At 40.5% G+C, this 27,085-nt stretch overlaps 2 protein-coding genes across 6 annotated transcripts in view; both read left to right on the top strand.

The window, feature by feature from the left end:
• Nucleotides 1-23,915, top strand: part of col18a1a (collagen type XVIII alpha 1 chain a) — a 72,780-nt gene extending 48,865 nt beyond the window's left edge. For all 5 annotated transcript variants that reach the window (XM_008404262.2, XM_008404263.2, XM_081604707.1 and 2 more), the window contains 37 exons: nt 41-112; nt 5,860-5,929; nt 8,484-8,599; nt 9,422-9,448; nt 10,263-10,460; nt 10,543-10,569; nt 10,643-10,705; nt 10,776-10,853; nt 10,927-10,977; nt 11,076-11,198; nt 11,403-11,465; nt 11,852-11,896; nt 11,987-12,118; nt 13,097-13,168; nt 13,400-13,426; nt 13,938-14,036; nt 14,788-14,823; nt 14,985-15,074; nt 15,268-15,303; nt 15,519-15,578; nt 15,661-15,738; nt 15,826-15,861; nt 15,942-15,995; nt 16,071-16,142; nt 16,917-16,991; nt 17,085-17,115; nt 17,314-17,367; nt 17,447-17,481; nt 17,572-17,703; nt 18,763-18,922; nt 19,877-19,941; nt 20,049-20,177; nt 20,277-20,309; nt 20,388-20,570; nt 21,433-21,630; nt 22,195-22,310; nt 22,407-23,915. In XM_008404262.2, coding sequence (XP_008402484.2) covers nt 41-112; nt 5,860-5,929; nt 8,484-8,599; nt 9,422-9,448; nt 10,263-10,460; nt 10,543-10,569; nt 10,643-10,705; nt 10,776-10,853; nt 10,927-10,977; nt 11,076-11,198; nt 11,403-11,465; nt 11,852-11,896; nt 11,987-12,118; nt 13,097-13,168; nt 13,400-13,426; nt 13,938-14,036; nt 14,788-14,823; nt 14,985-15,074; nt 15,268-15,303; nt 15,519-15,578; nt 15,661-15,738; nt 15,826-15,861; nt 15,942-15,995; nt 16,071-16,142; nt 16,917-16,991; nt 17,085-17,115; nt 17,314-17,367; nt 17,447-17,481; nt 17,572-17,703; nt 18,763-18,922; nt 19,877-19,941; nt 20,049-20,177; nt 20,277-20,309; nt 20,388-20,570; nt 21,433-21,630; nt 22,195-22,310; nt 22,407-22,617 — 3,147 coding nt within the window. In that variant the 3' untranslated portion in view covers nt 22,618-23,915. The remainder of the gene's footprint in view (nt 1-40; nt 113-5,859; nt 5,930-8,483; nt 8,600-9,421; nt 9,449-10,262; nt 10,461-10,542; nt 10,570-10,642; nt 10,706-10,775; nt 10,854-10,926; nt 10,978-11,075; nt 11,199-11,402; nt 11,466-11,851; nt 11,897-11,986; nt 12,119-13,096; nt 13,169-13,399; nt 13,427-13,937; nt 14,037-14,787; nt 14,824-14,984; nt 15,075-15,267; nt 15,304-15,518; nt 15,579-15,660; nt 15,739-15,825; nt 15,862-15,941; nt 15,996-16,070; nt 16,143-16,916; nt 16,992-17,084; nt 17,116-17,313; nt 17,368-17,446; nt 17,482-17,571; nt 17,704-18,762; nt 18,923-19,876; nt 19,942-20,048; nt 20,178-20,276; nt 20,310-20,387; nt 20,571-21,432; nt 21,631-22,194; nt 22,311-22,406) is intronic.
• A 93-nt stretch (nt 23,916-24,008) lies between these two features.
• Nucleotides 24,009-26,763, top strand: LOC103461886 (tripartite motif-containing protein 16-like). Its single transcript, XM_008404258.3, has one exon. It carries the CDS (start codon nt 24,285-24,287, stop codon nt 25,950-25,952), a length of 1,668 nt encoding a protein of 555 aa, XP_008402480.2. The 5' UTR covers nt 24,009-24,284; the 3' UTR covers nt 25,953-26,763.
• The last annotated feature ends 322 nt before the right edge of the window (nt 26,764-27,085 follow it).

Consider the following 27,085-nt stretch of genomic DNA (forward strand, 5'->3'; position numbering starts at 1 on the left):
AAAACATTTGTAATATTTTTTTTCTCATTGGTCTCCTCAGGCTTCAGGAGAAGGAAGTGGCTACGAAGAAACCAGACGGCCAAAACCTCTCAGTGAGAAACCTCAACAGACGGTATGAAAACATGATTTTCTGACTCTATTTTTCTATTTAAACTGAATTATTATCCTGAAATATTCAGTTTAAAAATTAATCTTCGGATGTTAGGAGGGATTACATAAAAGCACTTTGCTGCAAAGGGGGAAATCCGTCAGTTCACCCAGCCATGCCTGTATTTCTTAGACATAAAACGTGAAGAGCAGAGCTGTGTTTTATGTTTCAGTGAAGCCTCGAGTTACTCTGTTTAAGTGGATAAACACTCATCCCAGAGGGAAGATTAAAAACTGCAGAGCTGATGCCAGGAAATAGAGCTTCGTCTGGATTTTTTCTGTATTCAGGAAGTTTTAGGAACTGGAATTTTCTTCTAAAACTTCCCTCAAACTCCCCAGATCAGGGATGTTTCTTGCTTTATGCTAACTTGGCAACTGCTCCTTCCTGAGATGTTCAACTTCAGCTGAGGAAAATTAAGATGTCCTGTCTTTATCTGTTGCATATTATTACATCTTTTATATGAGTAAAAATTAAAGATAAGGCAGACATAAACTCCAAAAATTAACTCTGCTGGAGTTTCTTCATGTCTGTCATTTTGACAGACAGAGCCAAAAATTCCCGTCATAATCCATTCTAAAGAGTCTTGAAATGAAACCTGAAGATAAAGTTTAGTGAAGTGCGCCACAGCAAAGGGGGGAAACGCAGAAAAACCATTGAAGAACAACTCAAAACCACAACTCTCTGCTTCAGCTATGCTACACACAGGCCCGTTTCCATAGCAATTGACTGACAACAGCTCCACTAACGTATCAGGATTCAATACCAAAAAATACATGCAAACATTTCCCACACAAAGAACTGAACATTTGGTTCATTACACGTTTATATTTTCAGGTTTGAAATTTATAATATGATTACTAACAAGTGATCGCTGTGGTAGATTAGCTACCACTGCCATTAGCTAATCTACCACTGCGATGGTTGAGTAGCTCATTTAAAAACCTGCTCTACTGATAATCTGTCAGAGTTTTGTATGTCGGCCTCCTTAGTTTCTTAGTTTTTAATTTTTTGAACATAACTGAAACAGATCATATTCCACAGCACATCTACATGTCAAGGTTGTCAAAGTCAAGCTAGCTGATGGATAGCTGACTTACTTCCCTCTCGCTCGCTATTTTTTTTGTTTAAAACTTTTTTCTGACCTTGTTATCTAGTTGTTGTAGTGTTGACAAACTAGTAGCAAAGCACTTTCTCTTACATATCACACATATATTTAAGATTGTGTGTTATGTTGACAACTTGACAGCTAGAGCCGATGGTAGTCATCGTCGGTGAGCAGCTTTTTGCCCTCCAGCAGGGAGATGTGGGGCGTGACGTCACACTGTGCTTATTCTGTCATGAATATAATTCTAGATCTATTTATTCGGATTCTATCAAGAGTTTTTATTAACACTTAAAATCTGCATTTTTTATTGACTTATAAATTACTGCTCTTTTCTTTGTATTATAGTTTACATAGTTCAGTTTAATTTAGATTTGTAATTTTAACTGTCTGGCTTGCAAAATGTAATAGATTGTGGAACATCTAAAGGATTAGGAATCTCGTCATTGTACTTTGATAACCCAGGGGCCACAATAAAGCTAGAAGTGGCCGTGACTAGCATTCCTCATGCCGTCACGTCACTTTCAGGGAGTTTATCCACTTCTTCTTCTCTTTATCTCCTCAGCTTTCCTCTTTCTGCTTTCTATCCGTTACATTTTGACACCAAGGCTAAGACGTGCTGCAGCTTCCAGCCAGTTCAAGTGAGCGCAGCGTTTTTACAATTACAGAGGAGTCAGAAAAACCAGATGTCAATTTGGATCCGGTCCGATCCAAGTCGGAGGCTTCCCGCCGCCTCCAGGCGTTGGTATTTCCACTGGTTTCTCCATCAACGTGCCTTCAGGAACCAACAAAGTGGAGTTTGAGGTTGAGGTCAGGTAGTTCATTTCGGAAGTCTAGTCTTGAGCAACTTTTATGAGGATTTATTTTCTTTTTCGTTCCTCCAGACGTTTATTAATCAGCATGTTGTATGAAAATGTCATGTTTGGGGAAACAGCTGGCATTTTAATGTCCACCTGCCAATGTTTTTCCATCTGACGAGGATCTGTTCACACGTCCCGTCTCATCCTCTGCTCGCTCGTCCAACCCTTGCAATTAAGAGGCAAGTTCGGGCGGCGAGCCGTTGGAGGCGGAGAGCAGAGGTGAGACTTTCCATTCTGTCTTCCTGGAATCCACCGTGATGGATGGATGGCAGAGCGAGTCTTTAACGGGTCACTGCCAGATCAGGCTCCCCCCGTTAGGCATCAGGTTTCAGGTTTAACGATTGCTGCTACTTTTACCGAACATCTTGTAAAAAGATGGGAATGAAATCCAGTGTTAAAGGGGACCTATTATCCACAATTCACATTTTTGCTTCCATTTGGGTCTCAACTGCTCCTAAAAACAGTTGAGTCCCAGTGCTTAAAAAACAGTCTGCTGTTTTTGACAAAAAGTTTATGTTTTGTGGTGTCTGGAAAATTGAGTTTGATTATTTAGTCACATTCCACCGTTCCCTAGCAACCCCAGCGGAGTTCCGTCTGGTGACCTGCCATTCCCAGTGGCTTTCCGTCCCGTTACCTAGCAACCCCAGCAGAATTCCGTCCCGTGCTGAGCTCCAGCACGTTTGGTCAGCTAGTTTTACTGCTGTATGCCCTGTACAATTGTTGCTGAAAAAGGCAAGTATTTAGTTGTTGAAAAAACACTTACTGCATTCTTGCTAGTTGTGCAGGAGGCTCCACTTCTGCTTTTTAAAGATGTACAGTGATATAACTCTGAATCTGTTTGCAGAAATTTTCTCCTGCGAGTGTAAACGTTGAGTCGGGGGGGGGCAGCAGCATTTTATTTGGATTTGGTGATAGAGGCCCTTAAACAGTTCAGTAGAGGCAGAACCTGTCAGACTAAAACCTAATTGTCCAAGAATCATTTTGTACAAAAAATGCAATTAACATGTTTTGTATGAAACACAATCGGTCACCTTTAAGAAATAATTTTTAAATAATCATCAGTGTAACAATTACGGTCCTCAGAAGTACAGAGCTCCTCATATAAGCCGTATACTGCTGGAGCCAGGAGTGAATAGCAGGAACAAGGCCGGACTAGGACCCATTTTGCCCGCTAGTGCTAGACTGGGACGTTTGTTTTGGTTGTATTTACCCAGACTGCTCCTGCGTTGTAGTCCTCTTCCTTTTTTGGAGCCGTCTCCGGTCTGCTTGGTGTCCACATATGCATTCAAACCACACCAGAGTTCAACCAAACCAAAACCGAGATTTGGTTTGTAGGCGAACCAGAGTTCACTTTCTTGGTCAAACTGATGGAAATAGCTCCTCTTGTCTGTCCCAACCTTGGAAAATGTTACAGCAGACGACTGAAATCTATCCTCACACAAAAGATCTCCATTCTCTGACTGGTTTAATGCTCGAGTTAAACAAAACAATGCAAACCTCTGGTGCCACATTTTCTAAACGTCTGGACCAATATTTTAACAGGCCTTCACTGTACAAAACAACAAATCTTACCAAGTATTTTTGGTCTAATTTCTAGTGTAAAAACTAATTTACAAGATTCTTTTCAACAAGAAACAGGAGCTTATTTTAAGTCAATAATTTAGTAATTTTGATGAAAAAATGACTAGTTCCACTGGTAAATTATTTCACTTAAGGGAAAATGTTGAAGTAATGGAGTGACTACTTTTTTATTATTGAATCAAAACAATCTGAAAACTAACTTCTAAGTTAGTTCTGTCTTATTTCAAGTGTACTAAGATGTTTACACCAGAAACTAGACCAAAGATACGTGGTAACATTTTGTGTTTTTGCAGTGTTTTCATTCTGCAGAGGGCAAACACTGAGCTAACCCCGTGTTAGCGGCTGTGGAGGAACGATATCTTCACTGACTAGAAATGCATCAACGCTAAGCAACCTGTCGTTAGCCGCCATGACGGATGGTTTAAGCGATCAGGCCATTCTTCATCACAATAATCCATAAATCAAGTTAAAATAGTGAGGATTCTCAGGTCAATCAATGCCGTGCAACAGAGAGCGGAGGATGTTTCCCTGCTGAGAAATACAGTTAATTATCATCACATCAAACCTTCGGGTGGTCCTCATTTCCTCCTCCTCCTGAACGTTTCTACACGCTCCCGTCTTTATCCCACAGGGAACAATCTGAGGTTTTCAGAAACAAAGTGAAGAAATCTGCCTCTGTTGTTCTCATTTCCTCTCTCAGGCCTGATGCGTTTATAGGCTGGCTGACTGGAGCGACCACAGAGTGATTCCAGAGAGTAAACAGGAGCCAAACGACCCAAACAATCCACACGTTATGACGGATATGCTCTGCGGTGCGAGCAGAATCAAAGGGAAAACAAATCACACCGAAACCGTTTCAAGCATTACAACATTCATAACGCCGCTGCCTTTATAATGTTCCAGATGATTTTTCTGAAAAATTGCAAAACATTTATGGCAAACAAGTCAGGAAACATATTGCCAACTTTAATTTGACAAATTTCCAAATGTATTTTGCATTTTTAATCATTCTACTTACACAGAGCTATGAGAGGTCAAAGAATTATACTTGTTGAAAGCAACTATATTCTTTAAGATGCCAGGTTTTATTATGGAGAAGCATAAGGATTTAAACTCCTTTATGGGACAAATATCCTACATTATTCTACTAACAAAAGAAAAAACGTAGCAAAACAAGTCAAGGTGGTGGAAGCTAATGAAAACATCTGGATTGAGGAAAACTGCCTTTACATTTTCATGCAGCGTTAAACATGAGATATCTGAAACAAACAAACATGATTGGCTTGTGATCTACTGTTTAAAATATTAGCTAGAGCTAACACCACTAGCTAGAGCTAACACCACTCATTAGAGCTAACACCATTAGCTACAGCTAATACAATTGTCTAGAGCTAACAGTATCTCTTACTAACACCATCTCAAGGTTTACTTTCTCTAAGCAAACATCATTTTCAAATTGTTCAGTTTAGAGTTGCAGGCGCTACATGTACCTCTGATTTTAGCCCCACTCTCCGTCTTTCTTCTGCCACAGCTTATTGCTATTGATGTGAGTAGCGGCCATATTGAAACGTGAAGTTGATCTTACAAGTCGTAACCAGAGATGGTCGGAGGTGGAAATCTGACTTCAGAAGAAAGACTCCAAATAAAAAGAATGAATGCTAAAAATTAACCAAAGGATGCTTCAGTAAAGCATTAAAATCATATTTTTTCCACATTTTGCATGTTTTCTACAAAGGATTAGTTTGTTTTTCAGCTTAATTGTAAAGAATAAAAGTCTATTAAAGATGTTAACTTTCTCCATATTTGAGGTTTTATTCTTTAAGGTATTTGATGACTTCACCTTCACAGCCTCAGCTAGGTAAAAGTAAAGTTGTGCAAAAATATGCAGAGTAAATTAGCCACAAATGAATGAAAACAGGCGGCACATTGTGTTGTGAGAAGCTTGGGATCGTTTGTACAAGCAGAACTCACTTCCAGTCTCCCAACATTAAAGCAGTTTGCAGAACATGACTCATTTGGCTTGTGATTAATGTTTACAGGGAGAAACTCTTTCCCATGATGCAGCGTTGTTTACAAAAGCTTTTCTCAGTGGGAGGTACAGATGGAGAAAATGGAGCAAAATCACTGCAGGTTTTAAATTTAAATTGGGATCTGCTGTTTCTCTGCAGACAGCCGACGAGTCTCTTCCTCCAATCCAACAGCCGCCGCTGGAGCAGCCCGTGCAGAAGGCGCAAACGGGTAACATTTCACATCATTTCTTCATTTACTTTTATGTTTTTTCACATTGGATCAGTTAAATTTTTGTATAAAATCAGAACATTTCACACTTAACCCTGTTGGATCTGCTGTTTCCTGTCAGTTATTGTTAAAGGACTTCAGGATTCTCACTTTTGGAGATGTAAATGCGACGGAAAACTAGGGTTAGGCTAAGAAAAAAAAAAACAATTACAGGAAAAAAGTCAAAATTACAAAAATACTTTGACTCATACTCATAATGGTAGGAGAATAAAGTTGCAGTAATACTAGAAAAAATTCGTAATAATATGAAAATATACTTATATTATTACCGGAATAAAGTCACAGTAACTAAGAAGTTGAACTAATACAAAAAGTCAGAATATTACCAAAATAAAATGTATTAATATGAGAAATAAGTCTTAACAAAATATCACAAGATTAAAGATGTAAAAGATTAAAGATTAGTAAAATAAAGTCATACTTTTTTTTCCTTGTAATACTAATATGAGGAAAAACTTGTGATGACGAGAATAAAGTCATAATATTACCAAAATAAAATCATAATATTACAAGAATAAAGACATAAAACGAGAAAAACGTAACATCATACCTTGGCATTGATTCATTTTAGAAATGCTGTGCCCTTATTCTGCTAAACTTACTTAATCATAATATTAGGAACTTATAATTTCAGAACAAATCTCTTATTCTGATCCTAATACTCCACAGTACATTTGTGGCTCTAAAGACAAACTTTAGCATCAAGTCACATCGTGGGACAGACGGAAGCGTTTTGTGTTTCTGGGTCTTTAAAGGGAACTGAGACGATCAGAGGGCATAAAAACACGTTGACTGATAAATGTCTCCATCTAGTGGACAATACGAGTACTGCAATAAATAAAGAGGCTTAGAGAAAGAAGAAAAGTCTCTAATTCTTCTTTTGCTGCAGTGAATAATTTGTCTCCACTTAGTCCTATCCTCTTCGTTCTCACCGACTTCATCTCCTCTTTCTCCACATCCATTAATCCCTCTTTGGGTCTTCCTCTCTGTCCCGTGGCTCCATCCTTAGCACCCATTCTGCAGATATAACCATCTGAAAATGTCCACGCCGTCTCAGCCTCCAAAGCATCTACCACGAGCTGTCCCTCTGATTATTCCTGGTCCCTTCCATGCTCGTCACTCCCAAACAGAACCTCAACAGATTGGGATCTGCAGCCTCCAGTTCTGCCTCCCGTCTTTTCCTCATTGGTTCTGTCTCTAAACCAAACATCTCTGGTCTCACCATTGCCTGGAAAACCTTTATTTTCACTCTTGCCAAGAACATTTTATGGCACCTGACATTTTTTCACACCTCTCTATCTCTTTTCTCACTCTAGATCCAAAGGTTACGTTCATACCAGCCCTGTTTGGTCCACTTTAATCCAACTCCAGTCCATTTGTCTTGAATGTACGGTGCGTAGTAGGCCCAAAAAAGCAAGTTTTCTTTTTTTGGTCCAACTACGCAAGACTATTTGTAGAGCACATTTCAACAACACGGCATTTAAAGTCCTTTACATACAGTCACCAATTACGAAACAAGCAATAACACGTTTTGTCAAATGCCATCATCAAGCAAATGCGATGAGCAATATTCCAGCTACTACTGATCAAAGGCAACTCTAAACAGGTGGGTTTTAGTCTCGACTTAAAGGAAAGAGTAAACCGTTTCTATTCCCTTCAAAATAAGAGCATAAATGTGCTCTTATTTTGAGTGAAGTCTAACAGCTTGAATTCTCGATGGTCAATAACTAAAATTCAAAAGAATTTTACTCAACTGAAAGTTTACCAAACAGCCAAGTACGTTAGCTCTTTAGGGAAAGCCGAGTGCTCTAAGCTTTGTCAAAGTTAGCAAAAGCGCTAAGCGAAAAGTTAGCTCCAGTATTAGCACCTTAGCACAGCTGTACCCACCACTGATATGGGGCATTGTCAAGAGGAAACGGAGACACCACAACCAACAGTGGTTTTGCTAACTTAACCACAGGCTAAGTTAGCACAAAAACTGAATATTCTGTTAGCTGCTTAAAAATATATATATTGGCCTACTTGGAAATGTTGATTAAAAGAAAAAAAGGGTCAGGAGGAGGAAGATTCTGAAAACCATTCTGGCTGGACTGATGTTTTAAAGTAGGTCATTAAAGCCAGGAGGTGGCATCAGTTTATTTCACGCTGCAGAGACGTCTGTAACTGATAACCCGACATTTAGCCTCAGTCATGTTTCCAGAAGTCATTCCTTGGAGCAGCAGGCTGCGTTTCACACCTTGCTTACTGAAAGTGACTCATTTATCGGGATATCAAGCATGTCGGGTCAAATTGGGTCAAATCGCAGGCAGGTGGGAGACGTACCGCCACTTCACCTGGCCTCTAAACGACATAATTACAGCAGGAATCCTGCTTCCTTCCCTTTCTCCTTCTGGGATCAGGGATCGTTCGTTTTTCTCTGGGATGCGGTCGTTCATCATCTACCGAGGTTTTCATCGGGATGTTAATGGATGTGTCCCGTGGTTATGCTTTCCAGGTGCAGTCGCCGCTAAAGGAGAAAAAGGCGACAGAGGAGAGAAAGGAGATCGGGGCCCGGCGGGGCCGAAGGGAGACGCAGGCTCCGGCTCCCAAGGGGGAATCCGCGGACTAAAGGTCGGCCAGACAAAACGGAGCATTTTTATCCAAAAACACCTTCGGAGCTGCAGTTACACCAGTTTTTAACTTTTCAATACACAAGTCAACAAGCATAAATAACATTGAAATTCCTCTCAATGACAAGAACACCAAGTGTAGAACGAAAAAACTGATTCACTTGTTATAAATGAACCGTCATCAAAATCGAAGCAGCAGAATCTTTCCTCGGGGTTTCCCAAGGAAAACACGCCAAGCCCGGTGGTAGGAGCCACCGTGTTTAAAAAAATGTTTAAAAGTGGACAGGAAATTTGAAAATATCACTTGGTAATTATGTTATTGGAAGACATGATAAACACCTAAACAGTAACTAAAGTGATTTAATATTTAGAAATATTTCATTTGACTCAATATCGCAATTTGTATTTACATTTTAGCTTTTACATCATCAGTAAAAACCTTCCAAAAGCAGATTGTAGTTGAGTTACACCAAATCAACACTAGAGGGAGCTAGAAGCCCTGCAGCCAACACCACCAACCCATCCATCCATTTTCTGAAACCCTAGCGGGGTCTGGAGGTGCTGGTGCCCATCTCCAGCTATCGTTCTGGGCGAGAGGCGTGGTCACCACCAACCCATGCAGCTTATTCTAATTTTACTAAAATATTCTGAGAAAAAAAAAAGGAAAACTTCTGGAAGTTTGGGTGGATTTTCCTGCCATTTGCTCAACAAAAACAGAAAGTTTTACTAAAGTTACTCAGCGTATTTTTATTTTCCCATTTACAGCGATTTGTACTGTATTCTTAAACTGGATTATAATTTATATTTTTTGTTTTATTTCCAGGGAGAACCAGGTGAAAAAGGAGCAAAGGTAAGTCACAGCTGTCTGTCAGATTACCGATTAGATTAAAAAGTTGTCGTCGCCTTGTCATAGACGACGAACAGATCCGTCCAGAGAGGAAATCTTCTTGTTTTTGATCCGATATGAAGAGAGACAAACAGTTCTGAGTTTCCTGAGATGAAGATATTATAAACCTGTTCTTATGAGGGTGTAACAGTAAACGGTTTGGTACAAGCCTGAGCACCGAAAGGCTTAAATGAGAAATCTGACCAATATATCCCCCGTCTTTTCTTTTTTATTGTCGTTTTTGTGTTAATTTTGATTATTATTTTCAGTTCACTTTTTCATGTTCTTTACCGTTTCCCGGTCTCTCATATGCTAAAGCTAACTTTTTAAATTAAGACAGTTTTTTTAATTATAAAAAAATAAAAAACTAATACTCACTATGGGACTAAATATGACTAAGATGGCCGTTTTTGTACATTTTTTTTTGTTCAATTTGTTTTTCAAATCTTGGCTAATTTTTTATTTGGCTGATTTGCAAATATTTAGTCAGCGACCTGAAAATTCTAAGTCTTTTCCAACAATAAGCTATAAATTCACATCTTCTAGTCATCAGCTCACCTGTCTGACCAGTAGCTTCGCCGCAACTTAACCAGTTAATCTGCTGACGAAACTGGAGACTCAAATGTTTTTGCCTTATTGATTAAAATCAAGCATGTTATCATCATTAGCTGCTCTTTATTAAATTTGGTGTGGCGTTCTTTAAATATTCGTTTAACCTATTGATTTCTATATCAGAAGTATTAGAAGTGTCATGATGTGGACCCTTCCTTTGTTCCAGGGCAGTGCAGGGTTTGGATATCCGGGTTCAAAGGGTGAACCAGGCCCTCCAGGACCACCTGGGCCCCCTGGATCTCCAGGAGCCGCAACTCAGTATTCAGTTGACCGAGACGGGTCGGTTGTTTCGAAGGTTCCTGGGCCGCGTGGACCGCCTGGACCTGCAGGTCCTCAGGGGCCACCAGGAGAAGATGGAGAACCAGTGAGTGGATCTGAAGGAAAGACGTGAGACTTCTGTGGAGACGCTGAAAGTCACTCAGGTGTTCTTTGTTTTGTCCCCGCAGGGTGATCCCGGTGAAGATGGAAAAACTGTATGTAGTTTCTGCTTTTTCTTCCAAAATAAAATGTTTCAGGGGCCGAAGATCATATTTGTCTTTTAAACAGGGGCCTCAGGGACCTCCAGGGTTTCCAGGAACTCTGGGTGACGCAGGAGCTAAAGGAGAGAAGGTTAGATAAACCCAGTTTGCAGATTGTTGAAGGGTTTCAGTTTAAGTCCTAATGAGGCGGGTTCGTACAGGGCGACCGTGGAGAGGGCCAGCCCGGCCCCAGGGGCCCCCCAGGGCCTCCAGGACCACCGGGTACAGGATACAGATCTGTGAGTCACATCCTGCTGTGAGGTAAAAACTTCGTCCTGCTTTCTGCAGCTGATTCTAAAACAAATCTTTCAGACATTCGAGGACATGGAGGCCTCTGGATTCCCTGATTTGGTCTCCGTTCGGGTGAGAACTAACAGAACCGGCCTTCTCTGGTCCTCATCAGTCACACCAGAATCTATTGGAGGTGGAAATATTTGTAATCTTTATAATTGTTGATGCAGGGACTTCCAGGTCCCCCAGGTCTTCCCGGTCCCCCGGGTCCTCCCGGTCTTCCCTCAGCAAGCACATCCGTGAACTCTGGAGCTTTTGGGCCTCCAGGAAAAAATGGAGCACCTGGCCAACCTGTAAGTGGAACAGTCCACTCCAATCGGAAACCACTGCAGGAAACCCGGAGCATCCAGATGAGTGGATGCAGGGTTTCCGACTGAAAACGGGATTTCACTCGTCTGCATTCTCTTGTTTTCATGCTAACAAACTGCCTGCTTATGCTGATGATAGAACGCTTTAACCAAAATCAAGTTCCGACAACCAAATCTTTTGGACTTTAGGGTCTGCCTGGTTTACCTGGTGCTGATGGTCTTCCAGGAGCTCCTGGCCCGAGGGGCGAAAAGGTACCGATTTACTGGAACATACGATTTATCATTTAAATGCTAACACCATCTAATATGCAGCAAACATTGATTCTGCCTGTAGAAAATAGATTTTTAGTTAAAAGTTTGAATTAAAACACATGGTATCTGTCAAACCATCTCTTCCACTGATTATAACAGATAATGACCGAATCCCCTACTCCAACATCCTTCTAACAATACAACAAAGAAATTAAAGAAAAGCGGAAAAAGCAAACGAGGTGGATTAGCAGAGCTTTTCAGGACATGCTTTTGCTAAAAATGTGTTTCTAAAAAAAACTCAAAAAACCTAATGAGGTGAATAAAAGATTCAAGTTTTAATTTTGCTGTGAATAAAAATGTTTCTTTTTCCTTTGTTACGTCCTTAGGGGGATTCAGGCGACCTTGGACTCCCAGGAGCAATTGGACAAAAGGTGTGACATCACTATTTTTAAAGTTTATTGCAAAATTACCAAGAAAAGTGAAAAAAGTGAATTTTTGAGACCCGTGTTTCTCCTCCACAGGGATCTCTAGGAGAATCTGGTTTACCGGGACCTGCAGGAGAGCCTGGACTGGCTGGCCTGCCAGGACCCATGGGACCAGTTGGTCCTCCTGGACCTCCTGGGCCTCCAGGACAAGGTCATCGGGTTGGATTTGTGAGTTCAATTAACATGCAATGAAATTAACAAGCAGATATGCTTAAACAAAGTAGTATTCAGTGGTGGACAGACTTCCACTAATTCGCTAATGTAGCAGGTCTATTTTTTTAGCGCTTTAGCTAACCTTGAAAATGTTTGGCACAGTTAGCTTCCCCTAAATGAATTTTTTCTGATAAATTCTAAACTTTACTTCTGTTGATGTTCTTCCTAACTTTATTTCAAATAACAAACATTCAGGAACAAAATCAAAAACAGAGAAAAAATACAAACAATGTCTAAGGAGAACATGGAACACGTAAACTATAAGGTCGAAATGAAATTGCTGCTCAAGGGTTGTAGTCTATCCACGGGCTGAACTAGTTTGAATTGAAGTTGACGCTTAGCATTAGCTTCCGCAAAATACCTTGTTGGTGTATAGATTTATCATTAGTAGAGGTAGCTGTTCTAGCTAGCTGTGCCCAGCACTGGTAAACAAACTTATGGGGGAGGGAGGGCTATGACATGAGAAACAAGTCCATGATTAAAATGCATAGTCACTGGTCGCTACGGTAATTCCTGCCTTTTCTGTAATAGCCCTGCCTATAGATTGTGCTACACTATCAAAAATCTTGAATGGTGAGGTGCAGAAAATTATGAATACAGCATAAACCAGTGAAGTTATGAGTTATGCCAGTTCAGTTCAGATACAGTCCAATTTTCTGTGAGCCATTAAACAGGAAGCTGGGCTGAAATTTCTTGATTTCGCAACAGAAGTCCAGCCAAAACCAAAAGTATAGCATACTTTTCTTAATCAAGCTGCACAGCTTTTGTTTCAACACTGATGGGGGAAAAAGAAGCAAGAGTGGTACATTGGAAACGCCTGATTCCTGATGCAGCAACATAATACTTGGGCTAACTAGCAGCAATACAAGCAGATAAACACACTTCATAATGAATGTGTTACTTTGCCCTAACACTGTTTCTCTTGTTCTTCAGGATGACATGGAGGACTCCAGTGGGATTTTCACTAATGGACTTCCTGGTGTCAGAGGACCAGAAGGGATACAGGTACCTTAATTACTCCAGAAGTCTAATAAAATATGGATTGAATTACGTTTAAACTAAATCAGCCCTAAATGCGTCTCTGATCTGTTAGGGTAGAAATGTCTATTAAAAACTGTTAAAATAAGCTTAATTTAATTAAATGAAAAGGAATATCAAAGCGCAACTGTTAATTATTTACTTTGGCTGTGAAAACTTATGAGTTTCAAATAACCAAAGCACATGTTGTATTTTCAGGGACCTCCTGGTTTACCTGGACACCCAGTAAGTAACAAGCTACAGTGAAAGGTTAAAAGAAGAGCCAAAGGGTGGCCTTCTGCCATAGTTTGTCAGTTTTCAGGTTAATCATGAAAATGTTAAATGATAATCTCCAAGTTTTTACAATTGGCAAAGAAAAATTGGAAAAAATGTTGAAAAGTCTGGAAAATGTGAAATATTTTTGGCAGATAGCGAGACCAAAGCAGGCAAATTCACATTTTTTGTGTAAATTTAACATATTTTACTTATTTTACAATGTTGGTCTAAAATAAGAGCAGCTTAAAAATATTTACATTAATAGGATTTTGTTCTCATTTGTTTACATTTTAAGAAAACCCAACTTTCGTCCTACTATAACAAATCTAGTTAATGTTCTGAAGTTGGTAACAACTGGAAAAACCTTTCAAAGTTTCTCCATCCTATCAAAATTTGGCACATTTTTTCCTCAGCCAATCAAAAGGTTCAAAGGTTTCAGATGTTTTTTCTTCTTTCCTTCCCTGTAAATCTACCATTGCAGGGTAAACCCGGTTTCCCAGGAATTCAAGGTCCAAAAGGTGAGCAGGGTCTGGCAGGAAGAGACGGACTGCCAGGTCTGGATGGCTTCCCCGGACCGCCGGTGAGAAAAACTGAACTTTATGTGAAAGCTGTACAGCACAGGATGGTCAATCAGTCGGCTGATCATCGAGATTTGCATACATGGATCATGTTATCTGATGCAAAGCTCAACAATTAGGTCCGTTTTTAATCAGTTTATAACACAGACTATAAATTCTAAATCTGTGCACCATCTGCTTAAAAATTACCAAACAAGCTGATTTAATCTAAGAAAGTGACCTTGAGGCACCTCCAAGGTCAGAGTGCTTCAGCTAATGGACAGATATAGACTGCAAATAATTCTTCATCAGCTAATAACAGAGCTACATTTCTGTTTAGCACATTAGCATTTTGGCTAACTTTGAAAACATTTAGCCCACTTAGCTTCCCCTAAATTAATTTTCCCAGATAAATTCTTGGATGTTTTGTAAACTTTCAGTTGAATAAAGATTATTGGCCAATGATCAAGAATTCTTCAATTAGTTAGACTTTTACATTCATGCTCTTATTTTGAAGTGGGTGAAGACAGCAGTCATGTTTCTTCTCCTCACATTCTCTACCCCCCACCCCCCCCACAACTTTATTTCATACAAGAAACAAACAGGAACAAATTAAAACATATCTTTAGATATGTACATGCTTGTGAAGTGAATTAGGTCCACATACTGTCAGCATCAAATATCAAACCCCAATTATCAGGGCCTGGTATTTAAAGGAGCAGTGCTTTTTTGATCTATAATGCTGTAAAATGTTGTTTCTCCTGATCTTGACAGGGACAAAAGGGTGACAGAGGTGACAAAGGAGAGACGGTAAATATGATCTTAGCTAAATTCCTGGTGCTATATGTGAAATTTTTACTATTAATACAGAACGGCTTCATGTTGCTTTTGTGGCTTATTTAGCTTAGTTTTGTGTGCGATAACAGACGGAATAGTCATTCATTGCTTGGTGGGTTAATTTGCTTCGACAGGGTGATGCTGGTCGAGATGGAAACGGACTCCCAGGCCCACCTGGTCCACCTGGACCACCGGGACAAATAATCTACCAGCCATCTGACAACGTGAGTTCACATAAAACAACTACGAACTTCAGCCCATTTCAGCCTCTAAATCTCAAAATGTTTAACTTCAGCTGACAGTTTGTGTATTTTTCCGTCGTGTTGCATTGGTAAATATCAGGATGAGTTGATTAGGTCTCTGCATTTTCCCTGAATGTTTAAGAAGAAACATTAACTGGTTTCCTGTTCTTCTCAGGGAGTGGCTGGTTTACCCGGTAGAGCTGGATTTCCTGTAAGCTTTCAGTCTTATTTGATTCCTTTGTTCTTCATTAATGCTTGGACTTTAGTTGCAGAACATTTAACCACATCTAAACAATGACAAAAAACATTTTCAGGCTCAATACAATGATTTGCTCAAGTTTCCAGGCTGACCTGCATGGCTAATTGTAATGATTGAGGCTGTTTATTTCTGAATCTCTCACTTTAATATTTTTATTTGTTTGCCAGGGTCCTGTTGGACCGAAGGGGGACAGAGGTGACCCTGGTTCACCAGGTTATGGCCTGAAGGTGAACTCCTGTTATTTACATCAACTGGAAATCAAGCTGCTAATCGTTTCCATCATCTTCATCATCAGTTTTGTATGTTCAGGGTGAAAAAGGGGAACCAGGCCTGATAATTGGACCAGATGGAAATCCTTTGTATCTGGGAGGCCTAACAGGCACCAAGGTGAGTCTCATCATCCGTCTGTTTATTCCCATTAGCTCCTTCTTGTTCCCATTTGCTATGCCAATCATCTCCACTTTGTTTCTGTAGGGAGACAGAGGACTGCCAGGACCTATCGGACCTTTTGTAAGTTTACATTTTCAAGATTTTTAAGTGTCTGCAATTATTTATTCAATGTTTTATTATATTATTTTGTCTTGTTGCAGGGTCCTCAGGGGCCCCCTGGACTGAAAGGTGAAATAGGAATGCCAGGAAGACCCGTAAGTACATTTATTTCAGAGTTTCTGAGGCTTTATAAAGTGCAGGAAAAATGATAAGTGATTTTTATCCATCAGGGTCGTCCAGGTGTGAATGGATACAAGGGTGAAAAAGGAGAGCAAGGAGGGGGTGCAGGTTATGGCTACCCGGTAAGTTGGATTCGTTTTCCTGTACTGCATAAGTATTATGCAAAAATCACATTTTGCTCTTTTTTGTACTTCTTTTTTGGGTCTCAACTGCTTCTAAAAACAGCCACTTACAAGCACTTAAAAAAAACAAAAACAAAAAAAAAACATCCAGCTGTTTTTTGAGTTGTTTTTTGCTGTCTGAAAAAAGATCAGTTTAAAAAAAACCTCCAAAATGCAACGTCACAATTCAGCAGGCAAAGTTCCTCACCTAGCAACCCCAACCCGTTACCTAGCAACCCCAGCAAAGCTCCGCCCTGTCACCTAGCAACCCCAGTGGAATTGATTTGAACAGGCAGAACTGAGTAGACTAAAATCTCATCGTCTAAAAATGATTTGTGGAAAATTGTAATGTATCGCCCGTAGACCTATCCTAACCTGGTGAAGGAAGCATAATAGTTTTAACATCAGCGCGAGTCTGTCTGGGTTTTTCTTTTTCAGAACAGCTTTGGGCTTGCTTGGTTTACCTGCTACCAAAATGAAATAATGTTTTGGTAAAAAGTTGTTTGACCATCTAAACATGACCTGGGAAAATTAATCTGCCAGTAATACGCCGACCACTGGGAACATATTGAGTTTTACTGGACAGCAGTTTAAAGATCATGAGATGGAAAAGTTGGATGGGAACGTTCAGCCATATCTTCGTGTTTTTGTCAGAGCTACGCAGACTGTTCCTGTTACCTAAACAGCGTTTCATGCTGAATCTACACCAACCATAAAGTCATGTGTTTCCTACAGGGAGTTGCCGGCCCACCAGGACCTCCAGGACCACCCGGACCTCCAGGCCCAGCCATTTCTCTGGATCGCTTTAATGTGAGCCCAAAAGAGCCACGTCTAGTTTTCCATGCCAAGTTAATGCAACTCATCTACCTCCAAACTGATTCCGTTCCTCTGTTCATTCTTTAGCGCTTTGATGAAAACTCAAGGGGTTACCAAGGTACGGGCGCCATAAAACAATGTTAATAGATTAAATAATTTACAAGCATGTTTCAAGGGTTTTAAATGTTATTTTCTGGGAACTTTTAAGACTACTTTTTAACCTACAAAGTAATGGTGAGATAAAAGTGGGCGATCAGACGTTAAACACCGTTTTCACGGCGCTATATTTGTTGTAAAATGCTGTTTTCTGCTGCAGTGGTAAAGGGAGAAAAAGGAGAGCGTGGCGACCGTGGATCTCCTGGGATCCCAGGTAATCCTGAAACATTCATCTCTGTAGTCCTTCTCCGGAGTATCTTCATCACTAAAGTATCTCCTCCTCTTCCTCACAGGAACTGCGTCAAACTTTGATATCTACACATTTAAGGTAATCCGCCTCATCTTGTCACCTCAGTTTAATTTTCTCTGATTTTGGGATTGCAGTAAACTGACAAACGATCGTAATGTTCTTTGACAGAATGAGCTGAAGGGAGACCAGGGAGATCCAGGAGTGAAGGGGGAGAAAGGAGAGCCAGGTGGTGGATACTACGACCCACGTTATGGAGCACCAGTGGGCCCACCAGGACCTCCTGGAAACCCAGGCCTACCAGTGAGTTCAGAGAGAGCCACACACTTACAACGCTCAACAGTCACTGCTAGCTAAAACATTAGCTGTGCTAATGATAAACATTAGCTATGATAATACCAACATGGTAATTACGGGAAGCTAATGTTAGAGTCAACCATGTGGACCTGACCTTTCAGTCATGATTTAAAACAAACTAAAACTGAATTTGCAATTATTGCTAAAGCTAACTTGTTTTCAGCTAGATGCTCCAGGAAGTTGGAAAGGTTTGCAGATGCTGGTTAGAGCCATCTGTCTGTTTTTAAATTTCAAAAACAATCTTCTCATATTGAAAAAGTTCAAGACTCAAAGTTTATTCAGTGATGCTCACATTTTTACTAATCTGCTTTTTCATTTAGCAATTTTGCTAATTTTGCTTTTTCTAAATTTATTTGTATGGATAAAATCTGAAGTCCGAACTTACTTGGTAGTTTTGTAAACTTTCAGTTCAACAAAGTTCTGAGTTGAAGTTTTGGTTAATAACTTAAGAATTCATTAACTAGTTAGATATTTTTGTTCATGCTCTTATTTTGAAGTGGGTGAAAACTGTTTAAACAGCACTTCAGTTTCCTCCAACATTATTTGAAAGAAGAAACATGCAGAAAAGGACAAAGTGAAATTGGTTGTAGTTTTTCCAATGACTGATGTACTTTGAATTGAAGCTTTAGCATTAGCTTCTCTTAAATGCCGTACTGGTATAACACTTTACTCTTATTGGAAATATTATTTGGGGTTAGCATAGCTGCCTTTTTAGTTAGCGGTGCCCAACTCAAATCTAAACATAATGAAAGAATAAGTATGAAAAGGTAAATAAACATTTACTATATTAATGAACGAAAGGGAACAAGTTTAAAATTCTGATTTACCAGACAATAAATTGTGCGTAATGCAGAAGAACTAAGTGAAATAAAACATAAAGAGGAACACGTGAGCTAGTAAAACATAATCCCTCATAGCAAATTACCACTGTTCTGAGTGATTTTAGTTTCAGCACCAGAATCTCTTTTGAAGAAAAACCCTGATCCGTTTCCCCTTTCCTGTTAGGGTCCAAAGGGAGAGTCTATAGCTGGACCTCCTGGACCACCAGGACCTTCTGGACCACCAGGTGTTGGCTACGATGGCCGTCCAGGTCCAGCAGGACCACCTGGTCCTCCAGGACCTCCTGGGAATCCCTCATTTTCTGGAACATACAGACCTAATTATCGTAAGTAGTTTTTTCTGAGCCTGTTTTTAGCCAGGCTGTAGAAAACACAAGACCTCCATCATGAGACATCAATACTGGGCCATGTGATCACATGAGCTGGTTTGTTTCAAGAGACAAACTGGACAAAGAAATTAAATAGTTTAAGTTAAAAACTTGTTAAATGAAAGCAAGAAAAAGATTGAAGCTATTTTTGCAAGACACCAACTGTGATATTGTTGTGGACGAAGTGAACTTTGGCGCAGTTTGAATACATATGTGAACGCCAAGCGGACCGGAGACCGCTCCAAAAGCAGGAAGTGGACTACAGAGCAGGGCATTCTGGGTAAATGCAACCAGAACAAATACATTAGCCTAGTGCTAGCAGGAAAAAAGGCTTGTGGTTTTTAGCCAAACACAAAAGAGACAAAAATCTGACATTACATTTTTGTTTCCCATTCGTAAGGAAGGAAGTTGTGTCAGTGTCGTTTTCAGAGGTTTTTGTGTCGCTTCCTTCAGTGGTTCTTGGTCAGCGGCCCCCACAGGCGAGGAGGGGAACAGGTTGCTCAAAGGGTTTGGTTCGTATAACTCAGTGCAGAGAGACAGAGAACCACAGCAGCTAAAAATGTAACAAATGTTGCAACTCTGGTCCCCAGTCTAGTCTACCAGACTATCAGGTGTGAAAGCATAAAATAAAAACGAAAAGCAATTGAATATGTAATTATTATTTTAAAAACTGATGAGTCCAAACAGATGACACCAAAATTCAAAACAATGTCTGGCACAGCATATCAGCACTAACATGCACGGTAGTGGAGGAATAATGATTTGGACTTTAATCTAACTCCTTGTAGTCTTCCTCTGTAAACCAAACTGCTTTAGAGTCAAAACACCAGGAGGAACTGGTTGGGAGTTTTTGTACAGATTTGTAATATTTGAGACCTTTTTACTAACTTCTGTTTGTGTTTTGACTTGAAGCCGTCAGCGTTCCTGGACCTCCTGGTCCGCCAGGCCCCCCTGGAAGCCCCGGCCTCTCCTCTGGGGTACGAGCACCTCTGTATTTTAAATGACCTTATGTCTGTCAGCTAATGTGCTATGCACCTATTCTTACAGTTATTTATGCTCTAAAGATGGTTTATTATTTCCACAGGTGACGGTCTTGAGGTCGTATGACATCTTGATTGCGACGGCCCGGCAGCAGCCGGAAGGAAGTCTCATTTACATCCTGGACAAAGCAGACCTCTATCTGAGAGTGCGCGACGGACTTCGACAAGTCCTCGTACGTCTTCACACCATCATCTTCATTTCCATGAATATGTGTCATTATAATGTTCAAAGAGTTTAATGTAAAGTATTAACCGACAGTTTTTCTCCTCAGCTCGGAGATTACAGGACCTTCTTTGGAGATCTGGTGCGTTTTGAAGAGTAACTCGGTTTGACGTTTCCCGACTCGTTCTGATCTCCGAGTCTCTTTGTTTTTCATGTAAAGGGCAACGAGGTGGCAGAAGTGCAGCCCCCACCGGTGGTGGTGTACCCCCACGCCCCAGAACGGACCTCCAACAACGGAGCGGGTCATTACTCCCAGAGCAGTGCGGTTATCCGACCCGTTGAGCCCCCGCTGCGGCACCCCAGCCCCCCTGTGGTGCCAGCTGCTGACTCGTCAGAATCAGGAGTGAGTACAACAGTTAAACGCATCACTGCAGTATAAACATGACAAAACGGCCACCATTTTTCTCTTAGCCACTCTTTAAGATGGGAAACATAAGAGAACATACCACTAAACGCACTCAGAGTTGTTTTGATGTTAATCAGAAAATGGCTACAACAAACATCTACTGATCTAAACATTTCCACATCTACAGCAAAGCCCCATGATTAAATTAGAAAAAATTCCACCAAAGTGGGCGGAGCCAAGTGATAGTGAAGGGCGTGGCCAAGAGTTTGGATGATCACAGAGGGTTAAGCGAGACCCTCTGGCAAATTTTTATCTGAAATGTGACTAGAGGCAAATCTGTCGACTTTTTTCTGTCTTACTGGAGACTTTTTTTGCTCTCCATGTTCACTATACCAACTCCTGATTGATTAAACCAAAGAGGGCAGCACTGAGACGGTTTTAAGTTTAACATTGCAAAATTAAACCAAGTCACACAAATATGCGCAGAAACGTAAGGATAGCAACCTTAGGGACCAATTTATACATTTTATCTGCAAAGTTGACTTTGATTATAGTTACCCTTTAAAGAAAGTTTAAATAATAAACTCTGACCAACAAGGTGAAGATCCAGGTTCGTCTTCCTGCGAGGAAGATGGTAAGAGAGGTGAAAACATCTCCAATGCTCAGCAAAGACCAACACCACATCTCCATAGCAACCAGTAGATCATCTACATTCCTCATCTGTCCTACCATCACAAATATAAACTCTCCAAGAAATTTAACTGGACAACCAACTCTGATCAAACCTTGTCACATACATTTACAATGTGAGAAAGCATCTTAAAATAAAAAGCTAAAGCTAGCCTCTCTTCTCTTTCAGCTCCACCTCGTAGCGCTGAACGCGCCTCAGATCGGCAACATGCGAGGGATTCGCGGGGCGGACTTCCTGTGCTTCCAGCAGGCTCGTGCTGTTGGTCTGAAGGGAACGTTCAGAGCCTTCCTGTCCTCCAGGCTTCAAGACCTCTACACCATCGTCCGCAGGTCGGACAGGAACGGATTCCCCATCATGAACCTGAAGGTAAGACAACTGTCCAGATACATCCTTTACTTATCTCGCCAAATCTAAATTAAAATGTATTTTTATGAGAACTGGCCACAAAAGCTGTAAAACATAAAATGAACAAACTTCAACAAAAGTTAACGCCAAGGAAAATAGATGTTGCTCCATGACTGGATCTTTGCAAACACTAGTCAGTGCCATGTCAAGTAGCATTAGGGCACTTTAGCTTCCCAAGAAGAGGCTGTGCTAGGGTCATTTTGACTGACTGGGTCAAAAAAGATGCTGCGATGATCCATTTTTACCTCTGACTTTTTAAAATTATGAAATCTCAAATACACTTAGAGAATCCTGTCTGTCAAATGTAGTTTACCATAAATAAATAAGACTTTGTCAAAGTCTTTGAATAGGAAACAAAAAGAGCAGGAAAGTATTTTTTTGGAAAACATCTTCATCAGTAAGATCAATCGCTTCTCAAATAGCTGCTTTTCATCCATTTTCTGAATCTGGTGCTTTGAAATGATCTAATTTTTGTTCATGGATTTCTTTTTATGAGTCTGACCATTTCCTTCCTTCTCCTTTCAGAACCAAGTGTTGTTCAGCAGCTGGGAGTCCATCTTCAGTGAGGACAGCAACAAAATGAGGGAGAATGTACCATTATACTCGTTTGACGGCAGAGACATCCTCAGGGACAGTGCATGGTGAGTCTTTGTTAACCGTTCCAGATTTTAATCCGTGGCCGTGTTTGTTTCCACGCCTGATTTAAAGTTGTTGTTTGTTTTTTGTTCCCCCTCCAGGCCAGAGAAGATGGTCTGGCACGGATCAAGCCAAAAGGGCCACCGGCAAATGGATCATTACTGTGAAACGTGGCGGGCGGGCGAGCACGCTGTGACGGGCCTGGCGTCGTCCCTGCAGAGCGGCCGCCTCCTGCAGCAGACGCCCAGCAGCTGCTCCGGCTCCTACATCGTCCTCTGCATCGAGAACGCCTTCACGTCGCCCTCCAAATAATAAATCCATCCTCTGCATTCAGGGCCCTAGCTAAATACATTTTTGTAAACTCAGCTGGTAAATTTTTATCCCCCTCCTTTTAATTTTTATGCTAACGCAGCTTGTAAACATGAGGACGAACTGCCCCCCGAGGGGTTTTCCTGCCTGCCAGGACGTTCAGCATCCAGAAACGCTAAAGAAAAGGATCCAGCAGGAAACTGTTGGTCCTTTATCTCCGGAGCAGTGGCACATATTTTCTTTTAAGTGCAGAAAGTATCATTCTCAAATTAATTTTTTTAAAATTCTGTATATTACATGTTTGTTATTTGTGTTCATTTTTATGTTATCAATGTTTTTTTTGTCTTCATCCATCCTCCAATTTTTAGCATTTCTTTTAGGAGTTGAGTTTTTACTTTTATTTTCTCATCTTCAGCATAGATTGGGGCAGTGGTGGGCACCGCTAGATACGATGTTAGCTGCGCTAATCCTAAAGCATCACTCATAAACAGTCCCGCTAACGCTAAAGAGCAATCAATTTAGTTTGTTTACAGGAACATTTTTACATCAAATGCTAATGCTAAAGCTGCCGCAGAGTTACAACTACTATAGCTTTAATAAATCACATCTTGTTTTCAATTAGGTTTTTTTTTTGTTTTTATAAGCCTTACTCAAGTGAAAGTTTACAAAAAAAAACAATTAAATTGGTGCTTTAGGATTTATCCAGAGAAATTATTTTTAGGAGAAGCTGTGTGTGCTAAAAACAATAGTAAGCAAAAATGCTAAAGTGCTAGACAAAGAATTAGCGGATTAGCGGAAGTGTGCTCACCACTGGACTTGGGGTAATGGTGGATTACAGCAAATTTATAAGGATTATTTTAAAATAAAAAAAGAATAGATATTTATTTTTAAATGAAGTTATAAAATGAAAAAAATAATACTCATTTTATTTTCACACAACATAAAAAAAACAGAATACAACTGTGCCTTATCACACACCCCATCACTACAGGCTTTTCTGCTGATAATTTCCAGAAGCTGGTACATTTAACTGAATTAAAATCATTCATGTTGGTCATCCGGGGAACAATGTTCTTTTTAAATTAAATGTTGATCCTGAGATAAATATTTTTGCTCTTTTTACCACACTGTGAAACGTTTGAGAGCAAACTGGCTAATATTTGTCAGAAAAACCAGCATGCTGAGGTCAGAGCTTCGTACTTTTCCTGGCCTGATGTCTCAACTGTTTCTGTGAATATGCTTTTTTTTTTGTATGACTGTATTGTTTCACCCAGGCACTGAATTAAAGACTTTTTCAATTACTGTTGTGTTTTTCTATAAATAAGTTTGAGTTGTATAGAAAGATTTAACCGTTCATTTTGGTGTCTTGCATCTAATCAAAGGCAACTCTAAAGAGTCGAGATTTCAGCTTTGATTTAAAGAAACTGTGTTTCGACTGTTTTACAGAGATTTGCTGTCAGTTGTTTTGAACAGAACACTGTTGTAAAGACAGTTAAACTTTTACTTAAGGGTTCTTCTTCCTGCTCAAACAGGAAGAAGAGGAACCAACATCTGCTGAAGGTGAAAGCTGATTGGCTGCTGCCTCTCTGCACCAACATGTGATTCACACCAGAGCCCAACCCCGTTTCTGTATTCAGGAAGTGAAACTAAGTCACTGCGACTGAGGAGAAATGGAGCAGCAGGCAGTTCAGCTGGACAGAGAAACTTTCTCCTGTTTGATCTGTCTGGATCTACTGAGGGATCCGGTAACTACTTCCTGTGGAGACAGCTACTGTATGAACTGTATTAAATCCCACTGGGATGAAGAGGATCAGAGGAGAATCCACAGCTGCCCTCAGTGCAGGGAGACGTTCACATCAAGGCCTGCACTAAAGAAGAACACCATGCTAGCAGCTTTAGTGGAGCAGCTGAAGAAGACTGGACTCCAAGCTGCTCCTGCTGATCACTGCTATGCTAGACCTGAAGATGTGGCCTGTGATTTCTGCACTGGAAGAAAACTGAAAGCCATCAAGTCCTGTTTATTCTGTCTGGCCTCTTATTGTGAGAAACACCTTCAGCCTCATCATGATGTGGCTCCTTTAAAGAAACATAAGCTGGTGGAGCCGTCCAAGAACCTGCAGGAGAACATCTGCTCTAAGCATGATGAGGTGAGGAAGATGTTCTGCCGCACTGATCAGAAGTGTATCTGTTATCTCTGCTCTGTGGATGACCATAAAGGTCATGACACAGTGTCAGCTGCAGCAGAAAGGACTGAGAGGCAGAGAGAGCTGGAGGAGAGACGAGGAAACATCCAGCAGAGAATCCAGGACAGAGAGGAAGATGTGAAGCTGCTTCAACAGGAGGTGGAGGCCATCAATCACTCTGCTGATAAAACAGTGGAGGACAGTGAGAAGCTCTTCACTGAGCTGATCCGTCTCCTCCAGGAAAGAAGCTCTGATGTGAAGCAGCAGGTCAGATCCCAGCAGGAAACTGAAGTGAGTCGAGTCAAAGATGTTCAGGAGAAGCTGGAGCAGGAGATCAGTGAGCTGAAGAGGAAAGACGCTCAGCTGAAGCAGCTCTCACACACAGAGGATCACAACCAGTTTCTCCTCAACTACCCCTCACTGCCAGCACTCAGGGAGTCGACACACTCATCCAGCATCAACATCCGTCCTCTGGGACACTTTGAGGACGTGACAGCAGCTGTGTCAGAGCTCAGAGACAAACTACAGGACGTCCTGAGAGACTCATGGACAAACATGTCACTGATGGTCACTGCGGTGGATGTTCTACTGTCAGAACCAGAACCAAAGACCAGAGCTGGATTCTTAAGATATTCATGTGAAATCACTCTGGATCCAAATACAGCACACACACAGCTGGTACTATCAGAGGGGAACAGGAAGGCGACAAGGACGGGTAAACAGTCTTATCCTAGTCATCCACACAGATTCACTCATTGGGAGCAGGTTCTGAGTAGAGAGAGTCTGACTGGACATTGTTACTGGGAGGTGGAGAAGGCAAGAAAAGAAGTTGATGTCGCAGTCGCTTACAAGAATATTAGCAGAGCAAGAATACAGAATGGATGTTTATTTGGACGAAATGACAAATCTTGGGCATTAGAGTGTAAAGAAAACAGTTTTATATTTTGTCACAACAAAATCCGAACCTCCATCTCAGGTCCAGTTTCCTCCAGAGTCGGAGTGTACCTGAACCACAGAGCAGGTATTCTGTCTTTCTACAGCGTCTCTGAAACCATGACTCTGGTCCACCAAGTCCAAACCACATTCACTCAGCCGCTACTGGCTGGAGTTTGGGTTGGTTCAGGATCCTCTGCAGAGTTTTGTAAACTCAAATAGATTTACTCTCTGGTTGTTGATCAGGGTCTATTGGTCTGATGTCTCTCTTGTTCTGTTCTTCACTACATTTATGGTTTAAATGTAGTTTAAATCAGGAGCTATAAATGTCATCAATGCTGATATTTTTTTAATACAGAAATATTTTTCCATGTGAAAATCTAAACTTCTCTGGGTTCCAATAGGTCTGCTTTGATATTTTTGTACTGATACATTTTGATGTTCTGCTCTTTCTTCTACTGGTCTGCAGAATAAATGTTGCTCTGATTTAAATCAGTTGAGGCTGAAGTGAACTGTGAACTGCTTCCGTTTTCTTTATTGTGATCCAATGACACTGAAACTAATGTCAGCATAGATAGAACTGATCCTGTTTTCTTCTAAACTCTTTAGATTTAGATCTGAAAAACGAATGTCAACAGTCTTGTCTTGTGTTCTTCAATAAACCAACTTAATTACACACAAAAAAAATTATGTTTTATTTTCATTACTGTGAGTTTGGTCACAACGTGCAGAAGGGAGCAACAATCCAACACATCTTCATGTATTCCAGTCAAAAGATGTCAATAAAACCTGGCAGACAAACTTTCTTCTTTTTACTTCTGACAAAAGTTGTTGTTCTTGGACCAAAATCTCAGAAAAATAAACTAACTCAATTACGTGGCAGTAAATAATAAAGTTAAGAATCTGTTACTTTTTTTTACCAAGATATGTCATTTAAATCCCATATTACTTTTTCCAGGATTTCCTCACTCGGTATTAACGTCAAAATTAGTCAAAATATCTCATTTTGACTAAAACTGGTCCAGATATTTGTTACTTCAAGGCTGGATTACAGCAATTCTAATAAAATTCACAAATACAGTTCAAAGTCTTCAGCTGATCCCAAATGCTGCAGCAACAATTCTGATGAAAATTAAACACAGGTCAAATTTCTCCATTTTCAGATTCCCTTCTTTGGCCCCCTGTTAAATCCAGAACAGAATTAAGATTTTATCTTTCTCAAAAATAAAGCTCTTAATAATGAAGCTTCATCCTATATCAGAGACCTGATTGGTCCATATGTTAATAACAGACTGCAGGTTTACTGCTGGTACATAGAATTTGAAAACGTAGAATGCAAGGCAGATCTTTGAGTT

Source organism: Poecilia reticulata, chromosome 2 (genome assembly GCF_904066995.2).
Source record: "Poecilia reticulata chromosome 2, P_reticulata-male-v2, whole genome shotgun sequence".
Lineage (NCBI taxonomy): Eukaryota > Metazoa > Chordata > Actinopteri > Cyprinodontiformes > Poeciliidae > Poecilia > Poecilia reticulata.